This window comes from Nilaparvata lugens, chromosome 6, assembly GCF_014356525.2.
Source record: "Nilaparvata lugens isolate BPH chromosome 6, ASM1435652v1, whole genome shotgun sequence".
In the NCBI taxonomy this organism is placed as follows: Eukaryota; Metazoa; Arthropoda; class Insecta; order Hemiptera; family Delphacidae; genus Nilaparvata; species Nilaparvata lugens.
The window spans coordinates 15,401,821-15,423,708 of NC_052509.1; the positions used below are offsets into that span (position 1 = coordinate 15,401,821).

At 35.3% G+C, this 21,888-nt stretch overlaps 1 protein-coding gene across 3 annotated transcripts in view; it reads right to left on the reverse strand.

Moving 5' to 3' along the window:
* Positions 1-21,749, reverse strand: part of LOC111044153 (importin-4) — a 29,866-nt gene extending 8,117 nt beyond the window's left edge. For 2 of the 3 annotated variants that reach the window (XM_039430219.1, XM_039430218.1), the window contains exons 1-8: positions 21,488-21,681; positions 19,148-19,320; positions 17,748-17,922; positions 16,799-16,990; positions 15,206-15,472; positions 10,246-10,461; positions 6,965-7,183; positions 2,573-2,823 (exon numbers count right to left, since the gene is read on the reverse strand). In XM_039430219.1, coding sequence (XP_039286153.1) covers positions 2,653-2,823; positions 6,965-7,183; positions 10,246-10,461; positions 15,206-15,472; positions 16,799-16,990; positions 17,748-17,922; positions 19,148-19,320; positions 21,488-21,538 — 1,464 coding nt within the window. In that variant the 5' untranslated portion in view covers positions 21,539-21,681 and the 3' untranslated portion in view covers positions 2,573-2,652. Of the gene's footprint in view, positions 1-2,572; positions 2,824-6,964; positions 7,184-10,245; positions 10,462-15,205; positions 15,473-16,798; positions 16,991-17,747; positions 17,923-19,147; positions 19,321-21,487 lie in introns of all 3 variants that reach the window. The other variant, XM_039430217.1, reaches the window with a different exon arrangement.
* Between the last annotated feature and the right edge of the window lie 139 nt (positions 21,750-21,888).

Here is a 21,888-nt window from a genome sequence, read left to right on the forward strand (position 1 = left end):
AATAATATCCATGCACAACATTTAAATTTGAATATAATATTACAAAGCACAACAGTTGAATTGGAATATAATTGAATGAGCGTAGGCGAGTTCTCACTTTTGACTTACTAGGGCCCTTTTCACAAAGGTACAAGTAGGTTACAAGTCTTGTTGCCAACCATGGTTTTGGAGAACAGCTGATTACTAGCGTTTCACAAAAGCAGAATTGTAAACTTGTAGTTACAATGAATTTCTACAAGTTTACAAGTGATTTGCTTGTTACGAACAAGTGTTTCACAAAGATTTTCATTGTAGCCAACAATTTTTGTCAAAATTACTTGTTCGTAACTATGAAATTTCTACCGAGGTGGAAAGCTATGTAAAGGATTTACAAGTGATCATTAAAATGATTTTAAATATTCAATAAATATTTCTAATGATCAAAAATGCCCTATATCCCTCTAAAATTGATTATTTTGGAAATATATGCATCTGGAAATCAAATTTAATAATTCCCAAAATAGTTATAAATGTGTTACCTCATAGTATGTGTACTATAGTATTATACACAGTATATACAGGGTGTTTCAGAAGTAGTGTCGAGAATTTTAGGGTATTGTACCTGGATGCTAGGAGACTACAAATGTCATATTTGAAGTGTCCAAAACTCAGCGGTTATCCTTATAGCTGCCATTTTGTTTTTTTCACTTAAAATTTTTATCTCAAGAACGAAATGTTGTATTGATCTGAAATTTGGCATGAATATTTATGCTATAAAGACTCAACTATAAAAATAAAAAAAAATTTTTCGTTGAAATTTTTCAAAATGGCGGCCATTTTAAATTTTTGATGGCGAATATCTCGAAAACCGTCCATTTTACAGAAAATTTACAAGAGACAAAAAAGTTAGCAAATTTTTTCACGATTCCAATGATACCTAATTTATTAAGATTGGTCGAAGAATAACAGAGAAATTAATTTTTTCGTACTGCATGCATGACCACTTTTCACCATTTAAAGATCAATATTAATTTTTTTATAATTTCATGAAAACCGTTCTTATTACAGAAATATACAAGAATAACTTTCCTCCAAATTTTATTTTACATTGAAAAATATTAATTTCACTCAAATCGGTTCACTGATACTAATGCAGCAATTGCTCAAAATGCCGTCCTTCAACTTGATTACACAGTCTGCACCTTTCAATCATGGACCGTCGAACTGCTATAAAAGCATTTCATCATCTTGAATGGCACCTGCTGCAGCAACCACTCTTGCCACAAGGTCTTCTTCGTTTTCTACTGGCGTGCTGTAAACAAGGTCTTTCATATGGCCCCAGAAAAAAAATCTAAAGGGTTGAGGTCAGGTGAACGTGCGGGCCACGGTACTGGTCCACCCCGCCCAATCCACCGCTGACGATAGGTCATGTTCAGAAAGTCCGTAACAACATTTCCGAAATGAGCAGGGGCACCATCATGTTGAAACCAAATATTATATCTGTTTGCAAGAGGCACATCTTCCAAAAGTTCTGGTAGTATGTCTCTTAAAAAAGTAATGTACGTGGGAGAATTCAGACGATTAGGAAGAATGTATGGTCCAATCACGCGATTACCTAAGATACCCGTCCAAACATTCAGCGAAAATCTATGCTGATAACCACGCACTTTGACCTCATGAGGATTGTCTAAGGCCCAGACGTGACTGTTGCGAGAGTTGAAGATTCCTTCTCTTGTAAAGCTGGACTCATTTCTAGAAAATTTGGTTGGATAATGTCTTGCTGAAGAAACCAACGGGCACAGTTTACTCTTGGCTCATAGTCGCGTTCAACCAATGAGTGAACTTTTGAAAGCGGAAGGGGTGAAGTCTTTCCTTGTTTAGTACACGCCACACAGAAGAAGCACTTGAATTGATTTGCTTTGCAACTGCTCTCGTACTCGTTCTAGGATTGAAATCGAATTTCTGCAATACTTCCTCTTCAAAAGCAACATTTCGAACTGCTCGAGGCCTACCAGCAATTACCCTGTTCCGTTCAAATGAACCAACTTCTCTCAGCCGATTGTGAGTTCTTGTGAACACCTTGTCGGAAGGGAGACGGCGGTTTGGAAATGCAGCTGCATACATTCTTCTTGCTTCGGTCGCATTGCCAAGAGCTGCTCCATACATGAAGTGAATATCGGTGTACTCCAGCGAACTAAATTCCATTACAATAATTAAATATTTGTGTAGAAGCAACGTAAAAAAATATTGAAGAAAACTGAAATAAGATTATTTAACTTCAAGATTATTTAATTTTAAGATTATATATTTATTGAAGAAAGCTGAAATAAGGTTATTTAACAAGTAAACTTTAATAACATTCAAAAGCTTAAAGTTTCCATCAAATGCATGATAGATAAATGAAAATTCAATTTTTGAAGCCTTGATATATTTCTTTCATCTTCAAATAACTTCAACTCATCCCATTAGTTCACAAATATTAAAGAAAACTGAAATAAGATTATTATACTTTAATATTATTTAATTTTAAGGTAATTCATTTATTGAAGAAAACTGAATTAAGATAATTTAACAAGTATAGTTGAAAACTTACTGTCCAGTATCTCAGACTCTCTTTCGAGGTAGAATTCAACATAGATTCCAGCTTATCGTCCACTTGCGCGAATAATATTTTTAGGAGCTGAATCCGGTGAGATTCTTCACAAAAATATAATTGTGGAGTTCTTCATAAGTTCTTGCCTCTAATAAGAACAATGACAAGTTGGGTATTCCAGACATTGACTTTAATTGATCAATAACTTTATGGCCTTTGTCAGTACTTGATTCAGTCATATTTATGTAGAACTGAAAATAAAATGAATATGGATTTAATATCCATGCACAACATTTAAATTTGAATATAATATTACAAAGCACAACAGTTGAATTGGAATATAATTGAATGAGCGTAGGCGAGTTCTCACTTTTGACTTACTGAAAGCCAAAGTCGATGTCCGTCTGTTAGTATGTTCTACAATAACTTTAGAAAGAATTTATCACTCAGCTTAAAATTTTAAACACGTATTCTTCGAACCTTTTGACAGGTCAAGTTTTTTGGACAACAAAATTGACCCACTCCTTCGTTCTTTTCAGGATATAAAAATAACATTGAAAGTGCACAAGAAAAAGATTTGTTGTGATTTAGTCAGCTGAAGAATTCATTGAATGCAATTACTACAGTTTTTCCATTCATTCATTAATAACATCAGCTGAGGCTATTTGAAATTATTTCTCAAAATAATCCATAAGAGAATCTACAGACTGTGTGAGCAGCAAATTTCTCCTAATCAGTTCGGTTTCCTTAACGCTGTTGGAACGCGAGAAGCTGTGTTTGGTGTGCAGGTCCTCTTCCAGAGGTGTCGCGACGTGAATTGTGATGTGTTTGCATGTCTCATTGATTATCAGAAAGCATTTGATCGTGTCAAGCATGATAAGATGATAGAAGTGCTCAGAGACAGTGACATTGACTCAAGAGACCTGAACATCATCATCAATTTGTACTGGAACCAGACAGCAGTTATGAGGGTGGGAGATGAGCAGACAGAGGAGGTGAAAATTTTGCGAGGTGTTAGACAAGGATGTATCTTGTCGCCCATCCTTTTCAATCTGTATTCGGAGCGTATATTTGGAAATGCACTGGAAGATCAAGAGGAAGGAATATCAGTTAATGGCAAAAGATTGAACAACATACGGTATGCAGATGACACTATTGTGTTTGCTGACTCCATTGAAGGTCTGCAACAGTTGATGGACAGAGTGGTGGAAAAGAGTTCGCAATATGGTTTAGAAATCAACACTAATAAGACAAAGCTCATGGTAATAAGCAAGGAAAATGTAGGTGGAGTACAATTGTTTATCAATCAAAATGCAATAGAAAGAGTCTCACACTATAACTACCTGGGTACCATCATCAATGAGAAATGGAATAACACACAAGAAATAAGATGCCGCATAGAAAGAGCAAGAGTTGTCTTCAATAAATTGAGTAAGGTGTACAAGAGTCACGACCTTACTCTATTAACTAAATTGAGACTATTGCGTTGCTATGTGTTCTCCGTTCTGTTGTATGGGGTAGAAGCATGGACCCTCACAAAAGAAACAATGGTAAAGATTGAAGCTTTTGAACTCTGGCTGTACAGAAGAATGCTGAAAATATCCTGGACCCAAAAAGTTACTAATCAAGAGGTTCTCAGAAGAATGAATAAAGAACCGGAGCTCCTGAATAAAATTAAAAGTAGAAAACTCCAATACCTCGGCCACATTATGAGGAATAGCTCAAGATACAGACTTCTGCAAGAGATCTTTCAAGGAAAAATCAACGGAAAAAGGAGATCTGGCAGAAGGAGAATTTCATGGTTGGCAAATCTGAGGCTATGGTTTCACCAGTCATCTGCAGAGCTGTTCCGTAGCGCCGTCGACAAAATCAGGATAGCCATTATGATCGCCAACATCCGAAACGGAGCAGGCACGTGAAGAAGAAGAGGCTATTTGGAAGCTGTCACACAGAAAGTACTTCACGTGCTGACACATGATCTCAGGTGGTTAATATACAAAATAATTAACAACTTTTACATCAACAAACTGATACGGGTCAAGATATATCAATGTGCGGTTTTCACCATTTATTTTTCTCTTAGAACTATGTATCGAAATCATGTACATGACCACCCCACCAATCATTCAAAAAATGAATTTGGATTTATATGCATTTCAAATATGTTAAAGCGACAGAGTAATTTTTCATTTCAAATAGGATCCCCAATGAAACCTACTGTCAAATTATTCTTGTTCGATAAATATTTAGCTGTTTCCATAATTTTCATACTCTGTATAATTAAAAGTTGCGGGTTTCTAAGATTATAATACAACAGTTCTTGAGCGAGTTCTCCAACCCAGGGGGTCACCAGTATATTAATATTACAAAGTACTGTATCGCATAATTTCTCCCTGCCAACAGGGAGCCATAGCAATTTCAAGCGGTTTATGAAGCTGACAACGACCACATGGAAGGATGAATCGACGGTGGGGAGGACCCCTGGGGTCCTAGTGGGGTGGTGCCGGCTGCTCACTCGGGCTTAGCGTCGAGGCGGTGCGGCTGCTTCCCCTACGAAAGCCGGCGATAGAGTGTAGCGGTTGCTTCTGATGAGCATGGGCAAAAGGTTTTGCTCACGTTTATTCACAGAAAATGAAGCAAATACTCCATATTTTAGAAGTATAAGCAAATGCTCAACTTTATTCATATGGTCCATAATGTGAACAGGAAATTACAATAATAAAAATACCTAATACATTTAACTTGGGAAAAAATTGATCCCTCGTTTAAAGCTAGGAACTCAGTAATAACATAAAAGGGATGTCCAATCAGCCACTCCTGAATCTTAAGTCTAAGAATGCTGATGGGATAGTCTTTCACCTGTCTTGATAGCTTATTGCAGCTTTTGGTCCCAATTACTTCGTAGCTCTTTGTTGATTTCGTCAGTCGGTTAAAAGGTACATTTATCATTTCACGATGCCGAGTGAAATGCTCATGTATGACCTGCCTACGTTCAAGGTGAAATATATTGCCAATTGTATATATTATATCCTTAAAAATATATAAATTTATTACTGTCATCATTTTCATGTCTATGAACAGCGGTTTACAATGGGCAAGGAACTCTACACTAGAAATTATTCTAACAGCTTTTTTTTGGAGTACAAGCACACTCTGCATATCACTACAGTTTCCCCATAAAATAATTCCATATGATAGCAGACTATGGAAAAACGCAAAGTAAGCTAATCTCAAATACATGTAGGTCACATGCTCTTTCAAGTTATGTAAAAGATATATAACTCTGGAGAGTTTACCAGTCAAATATACAATATGTGGCCGCTAAGTCAGCTTCTCATCCAGGAAAACACCAAGAAATTTACGACTTTCACAGAGCTGAACAGCTTGTCCTCTCTATCAAAAGCCCTGTGAAGGAACCGCCTTACTTGAGTCAACCACCAAGTGTTAGTTACGTACCGTAGCCTTATTTTTGCAAGCAAAAGGCAAAAGTTCAGCATAAATCTAACAAAGAATGATTCAATTTTATGCAGGTAACGTTATGAGTGATGATGATGTGCGTTAATGATCTTGTGAAATAAGAAACGTCAGTTGAAATGACTGCCGAAATCGCTGTGAAGCATGACAACTCGGACTCACAGTGCTGGTGCAAACAAACGGCTCCTCCAGCAAATCAAATGGGATACTTTTGATCATCCACCAAAGAAAACTGACTTGGCCACTAGTAACTCATACCTTTTCCCTAAACTCAAGACATGACTTTGAGGGCAGAACTTCCAACTACGTCATAGCTTACTTGAACTCATATGGCTGCGGCATTTTATGAAGAGGGTTATGGTAGGCTGCAAGGCTGGTCCACTGGTATGACAAATGCACCAAATTTCATAGCATTTATAATAAGTGTAAGTAAGTTATGGTGGGAAAATTAATTTTTCGAAGTCTTTCATTTATGGCTTATCAGAGGATGAAAAAATTACCCTCTTATAATGAGTATCATAATTATTAATTTATCAGTAGTAAAAGTGTAGATAAGATTCTGATTGTTTATGGCTTGCAACTTTTCAGCAAGCTGCCTAATTTTAGGAGAGATTTGTATGCATTTCTGGTTGACAAAGCATATTATAGTGTTGAAGAGTTTTTTAAATGATAGGGTGTTATAATTTGTTCAACTGTTAAATTACAGTTATTTGTATGTAAAGTGTAGAAGAATGTTATAATTTATGTGACGTGCTATATTTTCGTAAGCTCCTGTTATTCTATTTATTTATTTTATGTATTTTTCAATATCTGTTGACATGGCCAGTTGTAAAGTGTTTTGGCTTAATAAAATTGAATTTGAATTTGTAGTAGAAAGTGAGATGAAGTGAAGAGAAATGGACAAAGTGAGCCACTGACCTGCAAGTGCTCGGAGAACTGTCCGAGCGCAAAGAGGGCGGCATTCCTGACTGGGGTGTTCTGCTCGGTGATGCCCTGACGCACGTAGCGCAGAAACTGCTCCAGGTGTTTGGTGCGCACATAGTCTGCGCATCTCTCGGACACCATTGCCATGCTCAGGTAGGCCGCCTTCCGAGCGCAAGGGTCGGCGCTGGTCACGCTCGGTTCCACGCATTCCATCTGCAAACACACCATCCAAACTCAAATTATACTTATTTATTTATTTATTTTACATGCCATAACACATAATCAGAAATGGACCAACAGGCCTGGCCTAAAACTGTACCCTTTCCGAATTTTGATAGATGTATGTCCAAAAAGTAGTTTATGTTGCTTCACTTATCATCTTTTACAAGAAAAACATCATAAAAGATACAATACTTATTTATAAAGAGTGTACCTTGAAAGGTGTAACAGCCGAAGGCCATAGATTCTAAGTGAAATTTTCAACAAAAAAGTTTCTTATATCGACCTATTTTAGAGATAAATTAAATAGATTTTTTCGAAAAACGCCAATAGTTTTTAGAGAAAATCAGTGAAAATCTAAGGCCAGGCGCACACCAGTTAGTCAAGACAAGACAAGACATGATCAGACACGTTCAGTCACAATACTTCACACTGATGCTTATGACGCAACTCATAATGATTAGTCATTGCAAATAGACATGTCAACTATGTGAAATATTGTGACTAAACGTGACTAGTCTTTTCTTGACTAACCGGTGTACGCCCAGCCTATTTGTAAGGATATTGTTGGGAAGAGGAAGAAATCTATATAAATAAAATCTGGTGTGGCGCACTTACACAACTTTCCTTGCCGTTATGAAAATTGATCACCTGACGCTAGTGTAAACGCGCATAAGAGTCAACGATCTGAGCCAGCTGGTGACAGTTCAATAACGCTGGATACACACGAGATCTGCTATCTCTTCATAGTGAATGATTTAATAGAATCAACAGTTGCCAAAAGTTTTCAATTGAATAATTACATTTTCTCAAATTTTGAGCTTATTTTCAATTTTAGGTGAAAATGTTACTGGACATTAATTGAAGAGATTTCCATGCTCAATTTTTCCACTCGAAATTTTTCGTTTAAATTATATCTGAGACCTGATAATTATTAAAATATTTCTTGTTAATTGTCTGTATTCTCGAGATTTTTTATTATACAAATTTCATACATATAAATTATATTTTTGTTTTATGCTTTCACTTTGGTTCTGTAGTTTTTTGTAACACTCGGCCCCTGCGCACAGGCTTTGCCTTTGCAGGGACCTTCCGTGTTTTTGTTAACCTGCTATTTTAAGTTATTTTGTTTTAGTTTTAAGTTATTTATTTCATAACTACTTTGTACAATAACTATGTTGTAAAAAGGATAAATAAAATTGAATTGAATTAGAAATCTAAAATCGAACTTTCCATAGATGGGGAGGAGCTCCTAAAATTTCTACAGATATGGGACTTGTGGCAGTTGATAGAGCTTATCAATGACTATTTTAGGTATAAATTTGATCAAAATCGTTGGAGCCGTTTTTGAGAAAATCGCGAAAACCCCTGTTTTTGACAACATTTTCGCCATTTTAGCCGCCATCTTGAATCGCATTCGATCGAAATTGTTCGTTTCGGATCCTTATATTGTAAGGACCTTAAGTTCCAAATTTCAAGTAATTCCGTTAATTGGGAGATGAGATATCGTGTACACAGACGCACATACACTCATACACACACATACAGACCAATACCCAAAAACCACTTTTTTGGACTCAGGGGACATTGAAACGTATAGGAATTTAGAAATTGGGGTACCTTAATTTTTTCGGAAAGCAATAATTTCCTTACCTATGCTAATAGGGCAAGGAAAGTAAAAACCGAGCCTCAAATTTTGACATTCAATAACTTTTTTATGTGTGCACAGAATTTGATGATTTTTGTTTAGTTGTGTTTGTTATGTTCAGGAGCAGGTTTATGGTCTATCAAATTTATGATCAGATTTCAGGACTCTTTCCTACCACGGTCCTTCAAATGTTACATGTAATCCTTATGGAAGAAGATTTGTGAGCTGGTCACACATAGAAATACAAATCAGCTGTTATAATCACTGCGTTATCCAACTGCCGTCGGTAGATCTGTTTTTCTATTTTTCTTTCTACTTATTCACAAGTTTTAATTCTAATAATAATGCCGCGGTGCGAACGACGTCCAAACTTGGGCTGTAGAACTCGAAATGCTGTAAATCTTCTATATTATATAAAAGCGAAATGGCACTCACTCACTCACTCACTGACTGACTCACTCACTCACTCGCAGAACTAAAAATCTACCGGACCAAAAACGTTCAAATTTGGTAGGTATGTTCAGTTGGCCTTTTAGAGACGCACGAAGAAATCTTTTGGCAATATTTTAACTCTGAGGGTGGTTTTAAGGGTTTAAAGTTCGTCTTTTAGCATGTATATTCTTCTTATTCAGTGAAGCGAGCCTGCTGATCTCATCCTTGGACGATCCAGTCGGGGGTCCAGGAGGCGGAGCCCCCTGGCTAGACGGATATGGCGAGCGAAGCGAGCCTGACGGCTAGTTTAGAATATGCACGAGAAAATCAGCAGCAATGAGATATGCTATTCAGTTTCCCAGCAAGCTGCATTCAACTATATCTAAAAATACAAACTGCTGTACAACTAACTAAGCACATAGGAAGTCCATATTGAGATAACTATTTGGCGGTACAAAGTTCGCCGGGCCAGCTAGTTTCGAATAAGATTCCAGTAGCTTGTTCCTTTGTTTGGCGTTTTTGAACTTATAGTGAGCGTTCAAATTGTGTGAAATTTTGCTTAAAACTAGACGAATGTACTTTTTTAACTTTGATCGCTCATTAAAAAAAAAAAAAAAAAAAAAAAACAATAAAGGAACAAATTATAAGAATCTTATTGGCAATTTCTTCCTCTTTCCAACCACATACTTGGAACTCGATTTTCAATGATCTAAGGTTGATAAAAGAAAATTTTACTGAATATTTGCTGTTGAAAATTGCATTGGTCTACGGTTGTTATACCTTTCGTGAGACACTCTGTATAGTGGGGATGAGAGAAGTTTGTAAATCCACTCTCATTGATGATCTTCTTAAATTATTCATTCATATTATTTTAATGGAGAATATCGAGGATGAGTGGTTGATAAAAATAGTTGAAATTCAGTTTATATTGCTATCCAGTTCGACTTCAGGAAAACAAATTAGGTGGCAAACTGACCAGCAAAGGCAGGAGCTTATCAGGTGGGAGATGCAGCGCCATGGTGTCCAACAGCTGAATGGCGCAAGTGGTGGGGGTGGAGTCATCCTCGTATTCCACAAAGTACTCCTCCTGTTTCTCCTCCTCTCCCCCATCCCCGCTCCCTGCCGGGATCTTTCCGATCAGCTCGAACACTACTCGCAGTATCGGCGAGACCAGGTCGTCGCAAACTATCACCTGCACAACACAATTCATTTATTTGTAATTGTCAATGAATGAATGAAATCACAGTTAAATTCAAAATGTATACTATTGCTTGCAATACAATCAATGTTTCCATTCATATGCATTCAGAGCTACATTGAAAATATTATATTTATTGTGAATGCCTTCCACACAAAAGAAAAGCTTTCAATATCAACAGAAATTTTACAAATAAGTCTAAAGTAATTTTCTTCTTGATCCTGAAAATTTACCAATATAGGGAGTGCCTCAGAACTGCGAGTTTCAATTTGTCTAGAGTGAAACCTGAAAGGTTCTGTTCAATTAGGTTTCAAATGTAAATGATAATATTATTTGATAATTTTATATACGTAAAAAACACAAATAACAAAAATTTGAAATACTAGCACTTTTGAAATATTGCACTTACGAGTGACACCCTAAAATCTACATCTACGTTTATGTAACATCATTATTTAGACATTATAACATTCGGTAAAGAAATATTTATAACATGGTGGGTTCTATTCCATAAATGAATACATGGATAATATTAGTGTATACATTTAATTTCAATAATATTGTGTACTTATCAATTAATAACTGTGGTTGATAACTTATTGTACTTTTGTGTTTATACTTTGTGAAATTGATAATTTTGATGTATTTAATTTGTTTTTATAATTTTCGTTTGCCATATCAGTAATTGTGCATCTTTTTATGCAATAAAATATTGTAAGGGTTTTAAAATTATGTCCCTGTTTTAGGGAACATGTGCAACGGATTTTTTATTTTTATCTAAATTAATAATTTGCAAACCTTTTTTAAAAAGAGGGTTTGATGATCGGAATTAAATTTATTCTAAAAAAACAAGAAAAATTAATTAGGAAATTTTATATTCTTTGCGATGATTTTGGATGGAAAATAATAATTATATTGATTGATTGATTGATTGAGTACTTTATTTATGTAGATTACAACAATATATACTGGCTTATACACTTATATACAATAGCTTACAATATAGCAAAGTTTTAGATGATTTTACATAGCATAAACTGAGAAATTAATTACGGTATTGAACTGTACAATGATATAAAAAAAATCAATTTGGAATAACTATACAAGATAATATTGTAATGCATTCACATAAATTGGAGATGGAGAGAGATTGATTGATTGAGTACTTTATTTATGTAGATTACAATACTGTCTTATACACTTATATACAATAGCTTACAATACAGCAAAATTATAGATGAATTTACATGATATAGACTAAGAAAATAATTATTGAACTGTATATGATATGAAAAAGCAATTTGTAATATAATAACTATAGATAATAGTTATATTGTTATGCATCTACATAAATTGGCGGAGCTTTGGACATATCAATGTCCATTCTTCGGAAAGAATATTAGTAATTTTCTTGCACTTGCATGACACCATGCATGATTCAACAGAATTTTTACAATTGATAAAGTTTAACAGTTTGTGAAAAAATGGTGAAAATAAATTACAAAAGGTTTTTTTAAGTTTGCTGGGGGTCGTGGTTCTGGCAGCGGAGGATAGTTAATCAACTACAAGTTCTTATAAATTCTAAATCAAATAAATTCTAGTATCTTAATAGTTAATAAGCGCTTGTCGGCGTGGCCAATAATTTAACGAAGAAAAACTTATATTTTCTGCACTGTAATACTTTTCGAAGCGTAGATTGGGGCCCCTTTAAATTTTAAAACTCACGTGAAACTCCTTGGCGGTCGTGTTTTTCTTCTTTAGATCAAAATCGTTTGATCGGCAGCGGGTCCAGGCTTCGGTCTCAGCACGTGGGGAATTTTAATTTAATATCTCCTTCACCAAATTAATTAAGGGATAATTTAACTTTAAACTCTTGAATTATCGATTGATGAAAATAAATTTACGAATAACAATTAGAATAGCCGAAAATATTGGCTCACAAATAAAACATATAAAATCGAACGAAAATTTTACAAATAGGTCTTGGTAACTTTAACGAGGTCTTAACGGTGAGGATTTCAAAAGGGAAGTGAAGTCTTTTTCTCAGCTTCTTGGCTAGAATATTTTTTCTGAGAATCTCGGTGTAATTAATTTGCATGAAAATTTGCCATTGGTAGAACGACTGTGACGTAGACATGACGTCAGTGGCAAGCAGTAGAATATAATTCCTTTAATTACAATAATAACTCAATTTGTATAATTCTTAAAACTGCTTAATTTTCTAGACATAGTTCCTCTTATATAGTGTACATGTGCTAGCGTATATGATAAGGCAGGTTTGTTGTCTGATAACAGATTAACATATGTTGTTTTCAAACGATCACCTTTTTGGTGATATTTCTATGCACTATGATTGGCTTAGGCTTGCCAAAGAGATTCAATCACCATGTGGTTCAGTTGAAACAATAATTAATAATTTAATATTCTTATACAATTTTTATTATGTTTGAGACTGTTATAATTAATTTCTGCTGCTCTTATCAATAATATAATGTTCATGCTATGACCTAGTTAGTTACAATAATACTTGATATTATAATACAATTTCTTAAGTAATAAATAATTTCAACAATAGTACATACATTTTATTTTTTATTCGAAATTCTTGGTCCTTTATTGATAGTTTTTACTTTTTTTAGAAATAATATTATAGCTTGCATGAATTCTGGCATGACATTTTACAATAATGTTGAATCAGTCAGCTGTGTTTGAGCTGCTTCAAAAACATCTGGTTAATAGTAGGCCTAAACAAAGTGTAACCTCAAAATTCAATGAGTAATTCATAAATGGTTCGTGCTTAATTTGCAGAATAATTATAATTTTATTAAATAATTCTTTAGAAAATATGCAGTACAGAACGGTACTCTTATCTGATATACAGTTACTGATAAGGAAGCTTTATCGCTCGGTCGCTAACTATTCCTTTAGCAAATTCTTTCATTTTAAAAGGGTAATCACAATTTTCTGGCTAGTTCTCTCCTTCTCATGAGGTTTATTTAAAACGATTCATCACAACACTTATATACAATAGCTTACAATACAGCAAAATTATAGATGAATTTACATGATATAGACTAAGAAAATAATTATTGAACTGTATATGATATGAAAAAGCAATTTGTAATATAATAACTATAGATAATAGTTATATTGTTATGCATCTACATAAATTGGCGGAGCTTTGGACATATCAATGTCCATTCTTCGGATAGAATATTAAAAATATCCTCCCCACTAACTCTCTACCAAATTGAATATTAGGAGGTGGATGAATATAATTAGAACTGGCAGATAGTGATAATGATAAATGTGATATTTTACTCACCGCTGTTAATAATAATTTGCTTAACTTCACAAATTTCGCCAAACGTGGTCTTTACGGCACGATACCCGGCACGAGACACGACACGGGATGCTAGACACGATACGGCTCGACACGGCAACTTTCGGGACCGCACTGTTACTTTTTCCTCACTGCCGGTTCATCACTTGCACTTTCCTGTACATTTTGGTATCACTGCCAGTATAGGAATGTAAGGAAGGGTGAAGGAGCCTAGAGGGTAGAGGAGTTGTTTTCAACTTCTATCTCTTAGAGCTCGGCTAGAGCTGCCTTATCGGTTAGTTGGCAGATAGCAGAGTTGGAATGAATTTGTTTTAAAATTGGACAATATTTTTATATTTATGAAAATGGATCGTAACAATATGTATTAATATTATTAGAAAACAGAAAAGTGATTGACCCTCTTCTTGAATCTGGCAATATACTAAATTAACCTATTTTTATGAAATATCCTATAACTTACGACAAACTAGACAAGTGGTTTTCCCTCTTCTTGACCCTTACATACACTAAAATTAGTATCTGCGTTTTTATATTTCACATGTATTATTCAGGAACTTCCGTCTTTCTAACCAAGGTCAATTGTTGAATTCGGATTCAGCATCTATCTTCAAGAGACGTGTGAAGACATGGTTGTTTAACATCACTGATGAAGACGCGGGCTTGCTGATTGGTGGAATTGGCGGTGCACGCGTCTAGTTCTGCCTGAATGGACATGTCCATGGGGAAGTTAACCTTTAAATTTGCTGTATCGGCCTGGCAGGTTATTCAAACTATATTGATTGATTGATTGATGAATTCTAATCCCTTGTACTAAACTATTTTGCATTCCAAGACTGTGAGTTTGTCCTTACCACTTCTCGGTTGTGTACAATTCTCCACCCCCCTTCTTGCATGTGGAGCATAACTTTTTGATAATATTTAACTCTCAAAGTACCTAATTACTGAACATCCTATATTATAATATTTTTGTACTAATTACCCGAGCTTACGCACAGGCCTATGTTGCCTATGTAAGCTCTTACATCCATCTGTAGGCTACAGGGAAATATATATATGTGTAATAATTATTATTAATAAAGTTTGTAGTAAATTAATTAGTGTAATTGAATTCTGTAGAAATTAGCAAATTATTTTTGTGAAAAATCTGTAGTTTTTGATTCACATTGATTATGATGAAATGTATTTGTAAGTGATTACAATTTACCGTATGTTATGTAAATTTGTATCAGATGGATGAATAAACTTGATTTGACTTGATTTGATTTGACTTTTTGTACCATAAACTACAAATATAGTATTTGAGTGGCTCACCCTTTTCAACCCTGACAAATCATAAAATTAGCACCAACTTATTCGTAACATGCAACAGCAAATAGTATTAGAGCGGTGGCTCACCCTCTTCTTGACCCTGACCACCTCGCTGAGCGTGTTGAACACTTTGTTGCGCATCTCGTCAGTGATGCTGGGCAGCCGGGTGAAGGCGATGTCCAGACAGAAGTTGACGAGCAGTCTGAGGTGGGGCTGCAACACGGCTGGGTTGTTCTCTAGCAGCTTGTCGATTACCTGCATCGCTTCCAGGGCCGAATTGCCCCGCAGGTTCTTGGCCAAGTCGCCGATTAACGCCAACATCGTCGGAATCGACTCCGTGTACAGAGCTGCTATCTGCCAATCAACACAACGTATCTAATTAAATATCATTAATCACCATACGAGGCAGGTTTATAAAGGCGGCCAATAGATGATCTAATAATAATAATAAATATAATAACAAAGTAAGTGTACTGGATTGATTTACTAATAGTGTATTGATTTGATCTATCAAATAGAGTGGGGAAGAATTGGCTACATATCTGAGTAGCCAAACATGGAAAATACAATATCTGGAGAGCCTCAGTATTGTTATAGCCTTGTTATTTTGTTATTCTGTCATTTATTTTGATGTTTTGACTTGGCCTGTATGTTTATCGTTTTTGACTCAATAAAATGAATTTTAAGTATACGTATATTCATGAATCTTGTATGGAATTCTAGTAATATTCAACTACAGTTGAGAGTAGATCACAGTTAATTTATAGTAGTTTTTAATTAAGTTTGTTTTAGTTCAAATACAGAGTCATCGAAAAGTCGCGCACATCAATACAGTGAAAATGTATTTAGAGAAATGTATTTTACAAACTTTATTTATAATAATTAGTACATGTATACTTAAATTTTTACAACTGCTCAGAATGGCTGCCTTTTTCAGTAATGGATGCCTGAACTAGTTCTAACATGTTCAATGAAACTTTTTTCAGCACCTTTATATTGAATAGACAGGATCTGTTATGTTCCGTAGCCTAGATTCGTAGAAGGTAATCGACCACTAATAGAAATTGAGTCACGAGAATTGGCTTCCAATTTAATATTTTTCCAGACATTGTTTAAACCATCTTCAGTTCATCCAGTGTATGTAGCCTGTTTTTATAAACTCTTCCTTCAAGGTAAACCCAAAAAGTGGGGTTATTCACCCTACTTTACTCTACTTCTTCCTCACTTTATTAAGGTAAAACTAGTTGCTCTTGAGAAAACGACATGCTTACAACGCAGTAAACTCAGTAACACTGCAGACTCAATATGGCTAGTATCCAGTTCAATGATCTCTAGATTTGTTGTAGGTACATCGTGTGGTGCTATCCTGCAGAAGCCAGCATAACTATATTTTTTGTCCATCTATGTTTAACTAATTACTAACTAATTAACGAATTAATTAATTAACTAATTCTTGGAAACTACTATTTACAGGAAGGTTCATTCACATGTGCGCGACTTTTCAATCTCTCTGTATAAATGATAATCGAACAGTGATTATAAACATTTCACGGATGAAACATGGTATATAATTTTATAACATTAGCCTAAACAGTGAAAAATGTTCACAAGAAATACTGCAGAAGCGCTGCTTCCTTGTTGCAGTTCCATATGACTAATAAGAAAAGAAAGAATTGTTACTTGATCATGTTGTACAGGAGGAGCGAAGTGGGCCAGGCAGACCAGAGTTAGATGGGCGAGCGGGCTTGCCGAGATGTCTGGCATGCGCAGAGTCTGCACTAGCATTTGGCTGAAGTACAAGGCAACCGGGTATTGCTCCATGAACACATCAGGCACCACTTCCGCTAGAATGCTCAAGGCAAACAGGCCGAGCTAAACAAAAGCAAAACATCAATTATTCACTAATTATTATTGGATATGATTTGATTTTATAGGATTACTTGCGTTTTTTGAAAAAATGTACTATAGTGAGGTCCACGTTATAATGACAGTGGATGAAGATAGAAGAATAGCGATGCCGATTCTCTGCATTAATTAATTATATTTCTACACTGTCAAAAACATAATTGGCATCGTTGTGGACCTAGAAAAGGATAGTACCACCAGCTTCGTCGAATGTTTGACAAGGATACCAAAACCAAAGTTGATCAAATACTGTCATTATAACATGGACCTCACTATAGTTAGGGTACTAGTTGTTACAATACAAATTTTTGGATATTATAATAATAAATTATAAAAAATCATGTTTTTGGACTCGTATAGACAAGTAGAAACGTATAAAAAACTTGAAATTGGGGTACCTTATTAATTTTTTGGAAAGCATTAATTTTCTTACCAATTGTAATAGGGCAAGGAAAGTAAAAAACGACAAACTGTCCGAGCTCAAGTGAAACAAAATAACGAATAGATTTGTTATTTTCCATAATTTAGCTTCAAATTAGATATTTTTAATAACTATTTTAATGCCATTTATATTTGAATGATGGTGGAAAAGAATAGAAGAAAAAATATAGATTGTCTTTATTCTATTTTAATCTATGTAATCCAGTTTCTAATCTAACTGGACTTAAATTAAAAAAATACAGCAACTGCACACTTATTAATTTAATGACGAGGGAAATCTTACAAATTTCTCCTCCAGTACACTGCTATTGACCCACATTTTCAAGCACTCCATCATCTCTGGCCAACCCAATTTACCGGACTCTAGTTTCATTATTGTTCCAATCAGTTGAACGATCGCGTTCTTCACCACTTTCTCCTGCTCCTTGACATACACTTGTATCAAACCTTCTTTGATGCTGGAAAATACAAAATTATTAATTGTGAATAGTTAGGTTTAACATTTGAGTTTATGATAGATTGGATAAGCAATAAATGTGATAAATTTCAATAGATGAACAATACTGAAAGTTGCTTTAATATACCGTGAACACATTGTGTAAAATCTTATCTGTATCTTCAACAGAAAAAATATGTAAATATATCATATAGTTTTTAGAAACTTTGATAAAGATCATATCAGTTTGTATTACTTTAAAATTGTTATTCTTTTAAATTAATCACTCTTTCATTCATGATTTTATTATGACATGAGATGTAAACCAGCTTAAGAAAAAGACCAGCATTTCGCAAAACCTTCTGTAGCAGACTTGGAAAAAAATCACCAACCCAATCAGTGGCATATTTCTTTAATCTGATGATGGTGAATATGAACTGTAGCTATTTATTGCTTGAACAAATCCTTTTAGAACAGAATGTAGGGGCATTTACATTTAATACAATCATAAAATTCAATTTCAATACACGTAATTACACACACACACACACACACACACACACACAATTAATCATAGTTTGATATAAACTATACTTGTATTTAAAAAAAACACATTTTTATCTGATTCATTTTGATCTGAACTATTCAGATGGCGTGTGATCGGTGAAGGCGTCTCCTGGGGACATCGAACAGCTCACGGTGCCTGTTGTTGTGGTATTGAATGTCACTACCTTAGACCAGTTATAGAATAGACACGCTGGGAAGTCTAGCCTCTGAAGCCAACATCTACTGCCATATCTCCAAATCGTGACGTCATCATCCGATAGAAAACTTTCAGATTGTGTTTATTTCAGAAGGATGTAAATTATTATTCATTAAAATAGTAAACTCCAGCTGCGCTCCCGCTGAAATAGACACAATCTGCTATGGAAAACAATGTAAACAAACTCTACAGAAAAGTTTTCTATCTGATGCTGACGTCACGATTTAGAGATATGGCAGTAGATGTTGGCTTCATAGACTTTCAGTATGAATATACAATGGGCCGTGTCTATTCTATAACTGGTCTAAGGTCACTACGGACAGTCAGAGTATAATATATGCACTAAAGGCTGTCAGCAGTACTTGTACATAAATATTATTACATTGTCGAGCAAAGCCCATCAATGTACGAAAAATGACTACTCTCCGGTCATCAGAAAGATGCAGGAAAACATAGTACAAATAAGTTTTTTTGAAAGACTTACCCAGCTTTTGCTTCAGCACTGAGTCTGGTCCAATGCTGTGATTTAGATAGCCTTTTCCGGAGAAGAACAGCTGCATTTTGTCGAACTTGTGGATTGCTCGAAGATACAAGAACGTTACACAATGAAGATATAACTCCGGGATCCTCGAAGGCCTCACGAAGTTCTTTTGTTTCCTTGAAAATAAAATATTCAAATTATTGTAGTAGAGTATATTAAATTTCCCCTCCACCTGAGAGGTCATCAGGTGTCTTGAGTGGCAGCCTTCATCAGTGGTTGCTAAGCAGTGGTATACAGCCGATCTAAGCAACATTAGGGCACTGGTGCTGATAGTCAACCTACTCTAAAAGTCGGCTGTTGCTTGTGAAGTGACGGACAACTATCGCAGACACAAGATCCCGGGTTCAAACCCTCTCATAAGCAAAAGTTTTTTAACCAGATCACCTCCGTGTTATCGGATGGGCACGTTAAATTGTCGGTCCCGGCTGAAGTATGACAGTTGTAAGGCCCATTGACGGCGTAAATGATATATTCAGGCGGCGGGACCTTCCCGCACGGGACTCCCCACCAACAAAAGATATACTAATTTACGTTTTTTACAAGAGGTAAGAAGAGGGCTAAGAAGTCTAGTACTGAGGATGTGAAAAGAAAAGTTACTAATTCATGCAAGCTGCATGTAAGTGGCTGCATGAAACATTATCAACAGTGCAAGCAGGAAACGGCCTATTATGACAAAGAATCCAGATGACTTCAACGACTTCTTTGTGGACTATGATAAGTTGTTAGTCAAGCTGATGCGATCAATGAGATGCCTTCATGTGAATTTCAGTTTCTCAGATGGAAAAAATAATCACCCAGGACTTCCTAAATATAGTCCATGGCTTCAGGAATTCTTCAAGTCCAGACATCTTTAGCATGTCTCCACTACTCATGAAGTATGTGATTGGGAGTATTCAAGTATAGCGGCTCCATTGTGCATATTGATCAACAGCTGCTTGGAGTCTTCCCCGACTTGATTACGACTTTTGGAACAATTCCTCTCTTCAAGAAAGGTGATCGTAAGGAATTGGGAAACTTCAAGAAGCCCTGGGTTTGGCAGGCTGATCTGCGGGAGAAGGGTTGGAGACGAAAGGGAGAAGATAGACAGGATTCTGTAGAGGAGACGGCTGAAGAAGGGAAATGATTGGGATAAGGTTTAGCCAAACAAGAAGATTGAGATATGTAACTTGACCTACTCTATCGATATATGTAGGTCTCAATGCTGTATTCCGGGGCACCTATACCAAGAGTGCAGCCTGAGCTTTACCATCAACCTATCAGTTGTATAAGATTGATATAGCCTAGTTGACAAAAAAATAGCAAAACAACTACCTACCAAGAATTTTTTTTCTCCAGAATAGGTGTTTATTGGCCGAGCGAAATGAGGTCTAAGATTCAAGCTGCCGGTTTTGCAATTCTCTTTATGTTTCGCATTTATGGCGAAGCGCCGAAATAGTTTCATGAAATTTGACAAGTATGTTCCTTTTTGTTTTTCGCGTAGACCAGTAGACGTAGACGTATACCTATACAAATTTTTTGAAATTTTGCATTTAAGGATAATACAAAAGAAAAAGGAGTCACCTTCAAACGCCAATATTACCATGAAAATCAGACTTTAGAATTATTTATAATAAATCAGCTGACGAGTGGATTATTGACGCATGCAATTAATGTTTCAATGTAAAAAACTTGGTAAAATATTAGCTGTGGTGTCGACTATTGATTGCATACAATGACGCATGTATTTAATAACTGAAAGTAAACATTGTATCTTCTTTCGACTTTTCTCTGCATTCAACTCAAGCTAACCTGTTGCCAGTACTTCATAAAGGAGACTAGCTTTTGATGTTAGAATTTTTTGATACACCAACTCCAACAGCCATTAGCCGTTTTTACACAGATATCTCGCCGACACGACATGCAGACAGGATTTACTCTCATGGACAATAAAAATGAGGCTGTGGTTCATAACAGTGCGAGACCTACTGTTCACAGAACGACTAGTATTTCAAACCCACACGGTATGATCAATACAATATTTCTAAAGATAAAGTTAAATCAAAAACTTGTTCAGTACTGTAGCCTACCTCCAGTTAATAATCATAACCTCAAAATTATTTAACAACTTGTTGCTGACAAGAAATTTTAAATATATTTTCAAATGTATCGTTATACTAGTAAAAATTTAATAAAGTGGTCAATAATTAAAAGTATTTATTATAATAAATCAAGCAATTCAAAATGTTAAGTCATGTGCTAGCCGAAAGACTGTAATGAGTAATAGTAGTAAGATTGAAACGTTACCTCTTGAATGCTATTGTTATCAGCAAGCAATTTTTCGAGGATACTCTCCATTTTTCAATGAATTATATGAGTTAAAATAATAAAAAAGTATTTTAATCTTGAAAATTTAATAACCAACTAATTATTTGCCATATCACAGAACATTTGAATCTGAAACGGATTCTTCAGCATTCAGCAATCAGCTTCAGCGGTACGCGGTAGGTAGCGTGATTGGTTGGCTCAATTTTCCAGCTCTCAGCTGATTGTGATGCGTCGATAATGCAATAATTTCTAGAGTGCTGAATTACTTGAGTAGAGCTTATATTAGCCAATTTTTCAAGAAAAATGATGAAATACGTCTTAAATATCTGAGAAAATTGACAAATATCTACAATTTTTCTTCATTCAAATTTTTCATGGTA